The sequence below is a fragment of the Archocentrus centrarchus genome (assembly GCF_007364275.1).
Source record: "Archocentrus centrarchus isolate MPI-CPG fArcCen1 chromosome 18 unlocalized genomic scaffold, fArcCen1 scaffold_23_ctg1, whole genome shotgun sequence".
Taxonomy (NCBI): domain Eukaryota; kingdom Metazoa; phylum Chordata; class Actinopteri; order Cichliformes; family Cichlidae; genus Archocentrus; species Archocentrus centrarchus.
The window spans coordinates 2,373,162-2,387,015 of NW_022060145.1; the positions used below are offsets into that span (position 1 = coordinate 2,373,162).

Here is a 13,854-nt window from a genome sequence, read left to right on the forward strand (position 1 = left end):
TGTGCCTGTATTTTGAGTTTCATTTGCTTGGTAGTTTTACTGCTATTACATACTTTTTTCAGTTTTTGTGCTGTTTAAGGAGTCACTTCTCCACCATCTGAATATGTTGTTTGTTTTTTTTTACTGCTGTTAGAAGTTTACAGAAAAATCGAGTAATTTGGGGATTTATATACAGAATTTGGAATTTTACTTGGCAAGTAAAGTGTATTCTTGTGTATGTTGTATCCCGTGAGAGCACATTAGTAAAGCTAACAAGAAGAACCAGAAATTCAGATTCTTGCTGAATTTAAGCATTCACGAGCAGCAGGACAACATGCAGAGTTGACCCCAGGACGCCTGCGTTAAAAAATAAAAGGATGCTCTCCTTGCTCACTGCACCCCGCTTTGCTCTTCAGCTCTTTCTGACATGATTCTGCCATCTCATTGTCTTTCAGACTTCTCTCCCACCCAGCTTTGTTTCACTGCTTTGCTGCTTCAGGCAGCGGAAAGAACAAAAATTAAAAAAAGAAAAAAAAAAAAAAAAAGCAGTCTGGCTGAGGCAGTTGTCGGGGTGATCTAACCACCTCCTGGGGTGGATTCATGTCTCTGTTTCTTCAAAGTGATCCAAGGCAGCACTCCAGCTAGAGGGGTGGTTTGTTTGCCCTCACAAAATATTCATGGGTGGGTGGAGGGTGGGGGTGTGGGGTGTGGGGTTCAGAAGAACATTTTGGCAGCTGTATGCGTGAAAATTCATTCATCACCTTAGCCCAACCACATGGTGTCAAAATGTATAAATGATTCATGCCAGCTAAATAGGCAGAGTGTGCTTGAACTTGGTTTGTTCTTTTTAACATTTCTTTCCAATTTATGGAGGTTTTTTTTTCTTTTTTCTGTTTTGTCTTGTAATGACTCTGCAGTCAGCTCGCTATGTAATCAAAAAAGAAAGCTGCATCACAGTTGGACTGAGAGGGAAAGGCAAAGAAGACCAAAAGAGCTCCAGCAATTAAGGGCAGCTGCATTGAAAATTTTTAATCTTAAATATCCTGCTCTAATATTCTCACAGATACTGAGTGCAGCACTTACACTATTCCCAACATACCACCAGCAAATGAGGCAGAACATATCTCTGCTGAAGAGACGATTAGCTCAAAGGAAAACAGACTTAAAATCACAATTTTTTTTTCTCCATTTTGAAGACCATTCATTCCTGAACTGATGTACGTAAATATCTCTGACATCTGTGTGATCTCACCTTAAGGTCATACTCCTGGCGGGTGTCCAGGGTGTCACTGCGGAGGTCAGACTTGAGCTCTATGTCATCTTTAAAGGGCTGATTTGAAGGAGAGAAGGACACAGAGGGGAGAAACTAAACCGTCAAACAACAAAACAAAAAAAAAAAAAGGAGGAGACAGAAAAAGGGAAGGAGGCAACAGAGTATGACAGAAGAAGAGAAAATGGGATTAAAAGTTTTAAAAGGAATGATTAAAAGGGAAAAATCATGGTGTTTGTTTTTAGTCAAAAGGCGCAGAGTGGTGTAGGGAGAGGTTACCGAGTTAATCTGAGGTTTTTTTTCTACAACTACAGGCTGTGTAAACAGTGTCCAACCCAAACACACACACACACCCTGCTGCTTCTCACCGAGTACATGGCCTTGACCATGCGCGAAGCTGTGGACACGCTGCCAGAGTCCTCCTCTAAGCTGTGGGTCTCCTTGTTTATCGTTTCTACCTTGATGTCAGGCTTACCCAGCGTGACCCCGCGCCGACCTGGAAGCAAAACATGGCGAGGCTGAATGCAGCTGGACACACACTTGTCAGTCAGTGTGTTTTCAAGAGCTGAGGGGTGCAAGTTCAGAGGGGAGCTACATCAATATGGTGGAGAGGAAGTCGTAGGTGTTTAATTTTCTCTGGTTTTCTGCCCGTTGTTTGGCATAAAATGAAGCATTTAATCTGTGACGCTCCATAAAAGGCATGGAAAAAAATGGATTTACAGATTTTCTTTATACTGTATGTGAAAGCATATGGAGAGTATGACTCACTGCCTTTGCGTTGCCGGTAGAAAATAAGAACTAAGACCAGCAGGAATATGAACAAGAGGATGGTAGAGCCCACGGTCCCGCCAGCTATTATCCCCACTGGAACCTCCTCTGTAATGAGAGGGTGAGAGAGAAAAACAGTGAGTTGGAGACGGCTGCCCATAGCAGCGCAGTCCAGATTTTAACGAAAGAAATATTTTATGAACCTACATCACATGAGAGATTTCAAATTTATTATAAAAGGAGTGGGCATCATTAGCAAATCCAGATATTAGACTATCATAGAAAGATTTCTACATAGATTCAGTGCAGCGCAGTGCAGAAAACACATCAAGTCACGTGATTCGATCTTTTGTTCTCATTGGTTCTAGGGATGTAGAGGCTGTTGCGGGCAATGGGAAGCATTTAGAGGCTTTTGATAACACACGGATAATTCAGGCTAAGCAGAGACAGTATTTAGCGGGTTATGACGTGACATGATTTGTTTGGCGTGTGTGGAAAGGATCACATAAATATAATTATTTCACTTTTGAAGGAGGTGGCGTTTAGCTGCTTTTGCATCTGAACTCTTCATTTAGTTTTTTTACTTACAATAACTGTGATGTAATTGTTATTCAGTCAGGTCTTCACAGACCAGCCACATGCATATTTAGCCACAAACTCTAATCATTTTCTCTTTTACTATTTTTCTAATGAAACTACAGAGTAACCTTCTGTGCCAAATTCATAGAAAAATGTTGTATGAACATTTTTGTAACACACCTTTCTCCTCCAGTGTGATGATCATGGTGCCCGGGCCAAAAGAGTTCCAGGCCGTGCAGTTGTAAGTGGACAGGAAGTCGGACTCCATCACATTGTTGATGGTGAGGGTGGAGAGGACGCCACCGCCCTCGGCTGACGGTTTGCTCTGCTCCACCGTGTACCTCTCCAGCAGCGTCCCCTTCTCCTTCTCCCACACGTTCTCCTTCCATGCCCACACCTGCAGCACACACACAAACCCCATTAGGCCAAATCAGATTCAATCAAGAGCTTTCTGGAGTAGATTTATTATAGTGAGGAAGGTTGCGTAAGATACATTTAACAGATTAAGTATATATTAGGCGTGGGACAATATAGAAATAAAATATCGCACTGTGTCTCATGCACCAACATCATGATTGTTATGCAAGCATACAGGGCTTTTTAACAGAGTCACTACTTCATTACTCCTTAACAAAGTGCTGATTATGAAATAACTGAGGATAAAGTAGAAACAAGTGAAGAAGAACTTGAAAAAGCTCATTAGAAACTGCATTAATTAAACAGAAACATTATTACAATTGAAAAATAATGATAATACAGTCACACACTTACACCACAATGCATGCAATACATACATAATTCCTGCTTTTTAGATGTACTTTTGTTCTGTAGGTACTTAAATACTTTGACGTACCCTAATCTTGCAATGTATCCATTATAGCAGGATTGTCGTACTGTGATACCATCGACTTACTCTATGATTACCATCCCAACTATCAAATCAGTCAAGTCAAATGCTTCCAGTTACGTGCTTGTGCACAAACACACATTAATGTGCCGTATCCAAACACATTAAAGAGCACCTGAAACAGAATTTACTTACATGAAATGATAATGTTCACTGCAAAACCAAAGCTGTATGGCTAATACATGCAGAAATAGCAGCGAATTGGAAGGAAGATCTTTACTTAAAAAAATAATAATAAATTTGTGAAGTAATTGTAAGTTTAATGATCACTGCTATTCCCACATTTTATTTTAAATATAAATACAAAAAAATATATAAATTATTGAAATGAAGAACTCTAAGGCAGAATGTTATTTATTATTGACAATTCAGAAGCATGATTACCGGTCTTACTTTTCTCAACCCAACAGTGTGACCGTGGCCGTTAAGATATTTAATTAAAAAAACCTGACTGGCCATAATGTGTCACACACCATTGTAGAAAGGCATGACAGTAATAGATGAATGAGCTGGTTAGACTCTTGCACGCTCTCCAACCTTAAAGCACTAAAAGCAGCTGTGCTAAGGTGAGTTAATTATGCATAAGCCCACATGTTCCCATAATATGCCCACTTATTGTAGAGAAGGAGATTCTCTTGGCTGTGGCGTTTACTGGGACAACTGTTCTTCTCCAGTCCTTTATATTTTATAAATCTTTTTTCGCCCAAACCATCGCCACTTGCATTAGAGGCGTGCAATGCAAGTCAGGATGGATCAGTCACAGAGGCAGGGGAGCCGAGGAGCTACTACTGCTGCATTTCTCTGATACAACCGAGCAGGGAAAGCATCCAGGGTGATTTCTGACGCAGAGCTAAAAGCGGGCCGGCTTAGTGTTGGTTTGTTTATGTGATGGGATGGAGGAACATTCTGGGAGAGTTTAAGGGTGAGTCACCACTCAAACAGAAAAGGGGACAGTGTCAGTGCCTAAAAGCATTTGCCATGCAGGAGAAGAGCTATTTACAAAAAGGAAGGTACAGTAACCATAAAATGAAAACTGCTGTCAAACTAAAAGGTACAACCTTGTTGTCTTTGTGACCAACGCTTTTCCTGGTTTGGCATTTTTCTTGGTCTGGACTAAAATGTGGAAAAATTCCCTTAAAGGCTTTGTGCCACAATTGTATCATATTTTCTTATCCTTTCACTTACTATCTTATCTGGAGGAGGTGTACTCGCTATGTAGCATTTCACTTCTCCTCTCTCCCCTCTCACGGCATACTGGACTGGCTCACTGGAGATGATGGGTGGACCTGCAGGGAGAGAACATGTGAATGCATTTAACAAAGATGTAAAAGAAACTACAAACTACTAAAAACTGTAAAAATCAAATAGAGGCTGATGGCTTTTCTCTCTTTTTCTTTTTTTGAGCTGTTGACCTTACAGACCTGTTCAAGAGGAAGTGTAGGATTTTCAAAAACAAGTGCCCAGCACTTTAGAAATACAGTATTTTTTTCAATTACAGAGAAGCTGACCTTTTTCAAAGTACAACATTTTCGTTTACAAGCAGTGACACATTAAACTGTGTTGATGCTTGCTGACCGTTAACTGTGAGCGTGACCTCAGTCTCTCCTACTCCAATCCGTGGGACGATGGCCTTACATACATACTGGCCAGCATCCGCCTGGCTCACTGACTTCAGATACAGCTGGTTGCTGTTACTCAGAACCTGTGGGGGAGTGAAAAAAGAAATATAAACAAGGCAAATCTGCAAAACAGCAGGAGAGGATAAACAGAATAAAGGTCCACATGTAGAGTATATAAGGAGAAAAAAAGCCTGATGTACTACAGGAGTTCCACGTGTATAACATTAACTTAAAAGATCCCATTGCAGATAATATTTAAGTATACGTGTTCTTCCACTCTGACTCTAAATTGCTAACAATGCAAACCTGCACATCCAGTTTTAACCTATCACAGAGGTTTTGTAGATGCTTAGCAACCACAACCATGAGAAAATTAGCTGATTAGCTGTGTGAAAATTATGGCTAAATATGTAAGCATCCAGCAAGAGTTTGATTATACAAATATGGGTTCTGGCCAAGGCAGTCCATAGTTTCCAAACAACGCCATGCAATAAAGAGCATTTCTTTTACGCTGTTATATTTAGTTCTGGTCCCCCCACCCCCACCCCCAACTATAAACTGTAGTTTAATGAATTAATGACATCAGTGCAGCTAACCTAAACAGACGATTGCAGCTAACCAAATGGCCAGTGGTGACATTTATGGTAAATCGACTTTTTTCTTATATAGCACTTTTCTATTTATCATTAGCACTCAAAGTGCTTTATACAGCATGTCTCATTCACCCAGTCAGACAAGGGGTGGCTGTAGCTCAGGAGGTAGAGCAGGTCACCTACTAATCAGGAGGTTGGTGGTTCGATCCCTGCTTTCTACCCAGCATTCACACTCTGATGATTGAGCAGCTTGGGGTTCAGTATCTTGCCCAAGGATACTTCAACATGCAGATTGGAGCAGCCAGAGATCAAACCACTGATCTCCCAATTAGTAGATGATCTGCTCTACCTCCTGAACCACAGCCACCCTTGTTTTGCTAACAACACAAAGCTGTAACCTCTGAGCCTGAAAAATTAAGTCAACCACAAACTGAAGTTCCCCAAATAACAATTTGAGGCTGGCTCTGAAAGCAATTCAATCCTCATAGAGCCCCGCTTTAAACCTTTAAGACAGGGGTGGGCAACTCCAGGCCTCGAGGGCCGGTGTCCTGCAGGTTTTAGATGTGTCCCTGATCCAACACACCTGAGTCAAATATAGAAGTCATTAGCAGGACTCTGGAGAACTTGACTGCATACTGAGGAGGTAATTCAGCCATTTGATTCAGGTGTGTTGGATCAGGGACACATCTAAAACCTGCAGGACACCGGCCCTCGAGGCCTGGAGTTGCCCACCCCTGCTCTAAGCTGTCTTCGGTGATGGCCATAACTCCAACCCTAATTCTTTCCATAGGAAAACAGAATATAAATAATAATAATATTTGCTTCTTAGACATTTACACCAATCTCTATAAATTTGTAAATACAGTGAGCAGGCTATGTCATCTCTACGTAATCCTGCTGCAACATTTAAATTACTAAATGGGAAAAAATATAACCATAAACAATAAATCAAATTTAGCTCAAACTTAGTGATAAATAAAAGAGAAAAGAAAAAATTGAAATGAAAGAAAAAGATCATGACAGCAATAACAAGAAAATAGGTGAAAAGATAAGCTAATGCTCTTCAATGACAGGCTGCTTATGTTCACAGGGGAAGAAAGTGTGACCCGTAAAAATAGCGCGAGTACAAGAACAGAGGAAAATGTGCAAAGCGTGGGAGCTTAGATTCTTACCATGTTTGAACCCTTTTTGAACCAGGTGAGAGTGAGCGGAGGGTTTCCAGCCCATTTGCAGTTGAGGGTCACATCAGAGTCGACATCTACTGTTTTTGGCTGTGGCTCCACCAACAGGATTGGACCAACTGGAGACAGAGATTGAGAAAGAGAGAGAGAAATGTTCTTTGTTGCATTTGAGTAATAATGCAGTAGGACTAAAAGGGGAAAAGCTACTCTGAGAAAAAGAAACACAACAATGGTGTGTTTTATCCCTCTGACTCTGTACTATAGTGAGTCAAGTGGGCCGCAACTGATTGAACACAGAGCGATGAGTACAGTGTGACTCACAGTGAACGTCCACCAAGATGCTGACGTTGGTTTTTCCCACAGCATTGAAAACAAGACATGAGACAGGCTCAGTGAAGAAGGAGTGGTCGGCCTTAGTGGTGAACACGCTCTCCCTGGCACCCTGCAGCACCACGCCGCCCTTAGCCCACCTAGGATTTAAAACAGTGCTTTATATGTACTAAAGTGGAATAACATATGTGACATGAATGGGATGAATGGAAACCCAAAAATCAAAACTTTTTCACCTGAGTACATAATATAGATTTAAGAGAAAATACCTGCTTAAATTTTAAATGTAACTATTTGAAACTAAAACAAAATCTGTCCTTCACTTTGGCTTGTAACAGCTAATTTAAGAAGCATGGTGAAAATGCGAATGAAGCGAACCTGTAGCCCATAATAGGAGGGTTGGCGTGAGCCTGGCAGGTGAAGGTGACTCTGTCCCCTTCTAGGACAGAGCGAGGCTCAATGGACAAGGTCACTATTGGTGGATCTAGAGGAGAGAGAGCGAGAGAGACTCATGTAAGAGCAGCCTTAGCACATCTAATGCACGCGGCGATCTGGAGGACACGCTGATGCAAAATGGCTGCCATGCATTACTTAATAGCAGCTGTAAAAGCTTTTATCTGGTGGCAGATGGTGTACATTCAAAATTATGATGCTTGCTCCTTTTAGTCATAAAGAATAATAATAAAAGTATCAGGGGAAGTGGTCATTATATTTGTGTTTGGCTCTGTAATAAATATTTGCTTTGACTATATACTTACATTTCATTCAGGAAACCTGATTCAGGTGTAGAATGATATCAAAAAGAAACAATATTTCTAAATGTGTTTTTGTTTTTGGGGTTTTTTTTTTTTTTATTTGCTGCCTAGAGGTCTAGATTAAGAAAATCACTGCTTACGGTGCACGTTGAGAGTGACAGTTGTGCTTTTGCCTGTAGGAACAGCCAGATTGGTGGCCACACAGCTGTAGTTCCTTCCAGTATCTGTGTCAATCGGCTGAATAGGCAGGTAGCTACGTGTGGTCACTCTCTTCCTGTCTGGAAGAACTTCCTGATGATTGGAGGACAGAGAGATTGTACACACAAAAATTTTATAACTGTAGAAACGTTTCTGGGTTCACGTGTGGGTTTGTCTTTTTAGGCTTACAGTGGTGCTGACAGCCCCCTCCACAGGTAGGCCGTCTTTGAGCCACTCGATCATAGAGGGCGGCTTTGCCCCGCGAGACACGCAGCTCAGGTTGTAGGACTCCCCCGCATTCAGCAATACCTCCGGACCCCCATCAATCACTGGGTCGTCTGGGGGGACTGCAGCGTATAAAAAGAGCGTGATTAGAATCACACATTTATATCCAACAGTCATGCACAAAAACACGGATGCACAGAAACATACTGAGGACAGTGAGTTTGGCCCTCCTGGACCTCAGGGCAGCATCTGGGGCCTGGCACTCATACAGGGAGTCATCAGACAGATCAGCTGACAGAATTTCCAGGTTGTATTGGCCCAACTCCTGGACTCGCAGCACACGGTACCTGGGCCAGGCTGGGAACACACACATATATAAACCAAGGATATAGTGTCATAACAAACAAAGAGAACATTTTTTTATTACTGTTTGCTTTGTATATCTGTTTAGGGTTGCAGCACATCTGAAAACAATACAAAGAGCAACAGAGACATTTTTAACCTGCCTTTCCTCTCTTATGTTGACATTTTAGTTGCAGCCTCTAATCTATTCCCACATATCAATATTGTCTTGTGTGCTTATGTTGAAGAATTGTATTCATCTTAATCTTTTATATTTGAACCTTCAACATCTAGCACGCCACAGGTCACATGCCTCGGGGTCCCAACATACCCAAGGGGTCTGCAACACCATGCAGCCTGCTGAAATCCATGCTGATTTATATCATCAGGTATGTGTCATATATGAGGTAAAAACTGGACTTGTTCAGCATCAGCTTAAAGGACAGCAGGGAAAAACAAGACCACATGATGTGACTGATTTTACAAAAAAAAAAAAACAAGCATGCATTCACTTAGTTTCACGATGCGCATGCACACATAAAAAAAGACACACGAGACACAGCCTTTCCAATCTTCCCTTCCCCCATCCACCGTACAACACAGCTGTGTCACAACTATACATTCTCACCATTAGGTGGCATCCATGCTCTCTTTACCCAGCAGGGGGAAAAGATGAATGCATTATGACAGTAACGTTTTAGAGGACTCAAATCGACTCTAGTCCATGGTGCAGAATTCATGTTTGCTGCCCAGACGGAGTTCACATGTGAAATTCTCTGCTGCCATTTGCATGTGCAGCCTCTGAACTGAGCTTTGCTGCTCGCCTAACCTTGTGCGCCCTTCTTTCTGTATGCACTTGTGCATGTGTGCGCCTTGTATATACATGCATTTGCATGTGAAATGTCGAGGGCGAGAAAGCGTATGAAAAGCACAGAGAAGCGGGGTTGGTGGTGGTGGTGGTGGGGGCAAAGGGACAGAGCTCCATACACAGAAACAACACACACTCATTGTGTATTTGTGGACGAAGTGGCCAGTGTTCATTCATCTTTAATTTTTTTTCAGCTTTAGGCATTGGATCATTACAGTAATAATATGAATAAACTAAAAGAGGAGGAAGAAAAAAAAGGAAGACAGGACAGACAAGGACAGGCAGGAGGAAAGAAAAAAATTACAGAAAGGTTGACAGAAAGAGGAGGGCATGAAATAAGAACGTGTCAAGCTAAGGAGAGACAAGCTCGACAAGTTAAAAGAAGAATATGAGAGGGCTCAGTGCAACAGTGGCAGCTGAAAGAAGGAGAGCAAAGGAGAAAGAAAGGAACAAGGGATCTTAGTTGGAAGGTCACAAAGGAATAAGATGACAGACAGCAGAGGAGAGGAGAGGAGAGGAGAGGAGAGGAGAGGAGAGGAGAGGAGAGGAGAGGAGAGGAGAGGAGAGGAGAGGAGAGTAAATGGTGAAACAAAAGTAACAGGGAGAGAAATTAGGGAAATTAAACCCAAACAGAAAAAGAGAAACTACACAGCATAAAGAGCCAACATCTGCAGGAAAACAATAACAACAAATACAAGTCAACAACATGTGACCGATGATGCAGTGTGCCTCTGGACCAATCAGTTAAAAATGTGCTCACTTGTTTAGAACAGTAATTGCACACCCCATGCATTAGCCCCTTTGGGCTAATCAGTGCAATTCTGAAAATGTTATAACCAAGTGATGAGATGCATCATTCGCCCCCAAGTTTTGCCCAAGTCAGACAAAAATCAGAGCTTCACAACAGAATGAGGGCTACATATATCTCAATGAAGCGGCCTTTCAACAAAAATCAGACAGCAGCTTATCAGTGGCACCCACTGCTAATATTACAGAGGTGGTGATGTGATGTTCCTCAGTCAAAATGAAGGGTGTCTGCAAAATGTGCCCAAGGGAGTTTAGAAATTCCCATCAAAAACTTGAAAATAAGTGGAGGAGATGGCTAAAAATATTATAAACTGAAATATGTACACAGTGTGCCACAACAATTTGATTTCAGTTCAATTCAGGTTTATTTATATCATGCCAAATCACAACAAAAGTTGCCTCGCAGCCTTTATACTGTATGCTAAACAACTTACAGTATTCTGGAGAAAACCCCAACAACGAAATGACCCCCTATGAGCAAGCGCTTTGCAACCATGGGAAGGAAAACTCCCTTTTAACAGGAAGAAGCCTAGGGCAGAACCAGACTCAGGGAGGGGCAGAGGGGGTGAGGGGGAAGAGAAAAGAAAAAAGAGAGCATAGGGAGACAGGAGAAAACAGACTAATGGAGAGAAAAGACAAAAAAATAATGGCATGCGGCAGTGATACACAGACATATGGGGAGTGAAAAAAGGTGAACGGAGAAGTGCATCAAGAGTATCACAGTGCATCACGCGAAGTCCTGCAGCAGCCCGAGCCTATAGCAGCATAACTAAGGGATGGCTGAGGGTCACCTGATCCAGCCCTCACTACAAACTTTCTCAAAAAGTAACGTTTTTACTCTAATAAACAGAAAATGGTGAGATATCTGCTCTGGTAGTTCATGTGTCTTTTTCTAACATGACAGTAGCCTGTGTTATCTTTCAGCAGCAAAAACATTTAGTCAGCATACAGTAGATACCACAGTCACAATTACACAATGCGGTAGTAACAGTGAGCAAGAGTGTATCATTCACAATTTGGCAATATGTGTTCTGCTTTATAAGCAAAACTCTGAAAGTCCACAAGACAAACAGAAGAAACAATGTTTTTCTCATACCACAGGATAAATGAGGTAAACATTCAACTGCTTTTCTTTAACATACACAACATCAAACTGAATGAATGACTGCTGGTCAAATAACACCCCACATTTAAATATGTGACATATGGTTATGGAAATAATTACTGGCCATTTTTTTTTTAGACAAAGCAATTCATTACCCTATCAAGAAAATACTCCACATATTAATTAATCACAAAAACAATTATCAATTGCTGCCTTCAGTGTTAACCAGTCAAATTAAAACCTCTATCATCAAGGCTATGGAGTCTTGCTGTGTCAACTCTGTCTTGCTATTTTATTTTGTGAGGCTGTCACAGATTGTCACAGATTTTTGTGGTTATTATTGACAATAACTTTATTGCTGATGATCATATTTAGCCCAAAGCACAGCTGAGCTCTCATATGGCTTTATAGAACCTGTAACATGGCTTCCAACCTTTAAGTGTGATTTGCTACACTATTCCATAGTCTTCCAACATGCTATCAAGGTATTCCATACTTTTCCTAAAGCTCGTACTATCTGACATGACTTGCATGGTTTGTGCATTTCTAATTTCAGCTGGCAAAAAACCAACAAAAAACTACACATATCTGGCACCTTGACGGATTCTAGAGTTCCACTTTTAACTTGGCATATAGTACAGCTTTGACTTTGTGCACTGTAAATATAATCCATGTTCCCGCAACGCTCTGAATAAATGGACAAATACCTCGTGTAAGGAGGACAAGAAAAAAGAGAAGACACTCACAAAATTTCTACTTCTCTAGTTTTCAAGACGCAGCATGAAATGTTGCCCGGGAGCTGCTTCAATCCAAAGATATCAGAATCAGCTTTAATAATAAAACAATCCTAGTCACATGCTCAACTGAGTGAAAGAACGGCCTCAGGAGGCCGTATGATGTCTCACCTCGGAGGTCCTCTCCAATGCCCAGAGCCAAGCCATCTTTGGTCCACTGAACAATGCCAGAGTAGTTGAATACAACACAGGACAGGATCACCCTCTGGCCCCGCACCACCGACTGGTCTGCCGGCTCCTGAGAGAATCTCGCTGTCCACACTGGTGGTTGAAAAAGGGGGGGGAGGAGAGGGATAAGTTATGGAATTATAAGATATTTTTATGTGTTCACTGTGAAGAGAGGCTACTGTAAAATCACTTACAAAAACAGATAGAGCATGTTAGTGTATCGGTCTATACTTTTTATGGTTAATTGATTAAAACTTTATTCTCCCTGCAGCAATGGAAAGCCATAATTACCACATTTGATCACACAGTGGCTTGTGGCCATTAACTGAGGGTGCAGAGGAGCAAAGAACAGCATGGTAAGACAGGGGCGTCAGAAAAGAGCAAATCAGAGCAGAATTAGAGAAGAAGAAAGAGAAAGAATGAAGTGGAAGAGGCAGTCGACGCTCACTCAGGAGAGGCGATCAAACAGACAACTTCAGCCATAGGGTGTCTCACGCCCCCTTTTCTTCTCACTCCTGACTTTTATTTCTTCAAAACTCTCCGGTCCTCCCTCTCATTTCCCTCTGTTTCTCCCTTCTTCATTCCTGCCTATGAGTCATCTCCCAGGCTTCCACTCCCCAACCAAAACTACAGTGGCTGTCATTGTCTACTACACTCTCTCACTCCAGTCTGTAGCCCACTACCACAGTGCTGCAATGGCCCACCGACCCCAAAATATGAGGGAAACACATGAAAATAAAACCCTTCTGCCACTGCTTCATGCAGTATGATGGCAAGTTGTAATTAGGCTTCCCTTGAAGACATGGTGCACATACGATACACAAGAGGCAATCGCTGCAAGATTTACTTCAAATCTTCAGTCTTTCCATTCTGTCTATCGCTTCCATTTTTTCCTCTCTCCCACTTTGTTATTTCGAAGAATCTCATACTGTAGATCATTAACCCACTGCTGCATTGTACACACCCCCAACCCCCACATTCCCCCCTCCTTTTCCTCTGCCATTGCCTCGCTTCTTCTGTTCTCTGTCTTCTTGTAATGTTGTATGTCCTTTACCCAAATTGCTTTGTTTCACTCCCTGTTTTTGGTCTATATGTATGCATCCCCACTCGCCTCCTTCACTTTGTACATCTATAATTCTGTCTATAACTGTCCTTTTGCCTGTGCTGATTTTCCTCCACTGCTCCTTTCCTACAATATGTACATACCTCTCTCTTTCTATATGCATACATGACGCCGTATATATCCTTTTACCCACAATGCTTTCTATTTCTGTGTTCCTCCTCCTTTGCTGGTTGGAAGGGGGTTTGAGGCGGACTGTCACAACTCATTTATCACATTAAATATCAGCCCTCTAGCACTTTCTCT

The 13,854-nt window shown here is 41.8% G+C and overlaps 1 protein-coding gene across 3 annotated transcripts in view; it reads right to left on the reverse strand.

Moving 5' to 3' along the window:
- Nucleotides 1–13,854, reverse strand: part of kirrel1a (kirre like nephrin family adhesion molecule 1a) — a 29,547-nt gene that overhangs the window by 2,452 nt on the left and 13,241 nt on the right. Inside the window, exons 2-14 of one of the 3 annotated variants that reach the window (XM_030722666.1) lie at nt 12,432–12,581; nt 8,612–8,761; nt 8,369–8,526; nt 8,122–8,272; nt 7,605–7,710; nt 7,218–7,366; nt 6,888–7,015; nt 5,079–5,205; nt 4,689–4,789; nt 2,777–2,993; nt 2,018–2,125; nt 1,618–1,745; nt 1,232–1,309 (exon numbers count right to left, since the gene is read on the reverse strand). In XM_030722666.1, the coding sequence (XP_030578526.1) occupies nt 1,232–1,309; nt 1,618–1,745; nt 2,018–2,125; nt 2,777–2,993; nt 4,689–4,789; nt 5,079–5,205; nt 6,888–7,015; nt 7,218–7,366; nt 7,605–7,710; nt 8,122–8,272; nt 8,369–8,526; nt 8,612–8,761; nt 12,432–12,581 (1,751 nt within the window). Of the gene's footprint in view, nt 1–1,231; nt 1,346–1,617; nt 1,746–2,017; nt 2,126–2,776; nt 2,994–4,688; nt 4,790–5,078; nt 5,206–6,887; nt 7,016–7,217; nt 7,367–7,604; nt 7,711–8,121; nt 8,273–8,368; nt 8,527–8,611; nt 8,762–12,431; nt 12,582–13,854 lie in introns of all 3 variants that reach the window. The other 2 variants (XM_030722665.1, XM_030722667.1) reach the window with 2 other exon arrangements.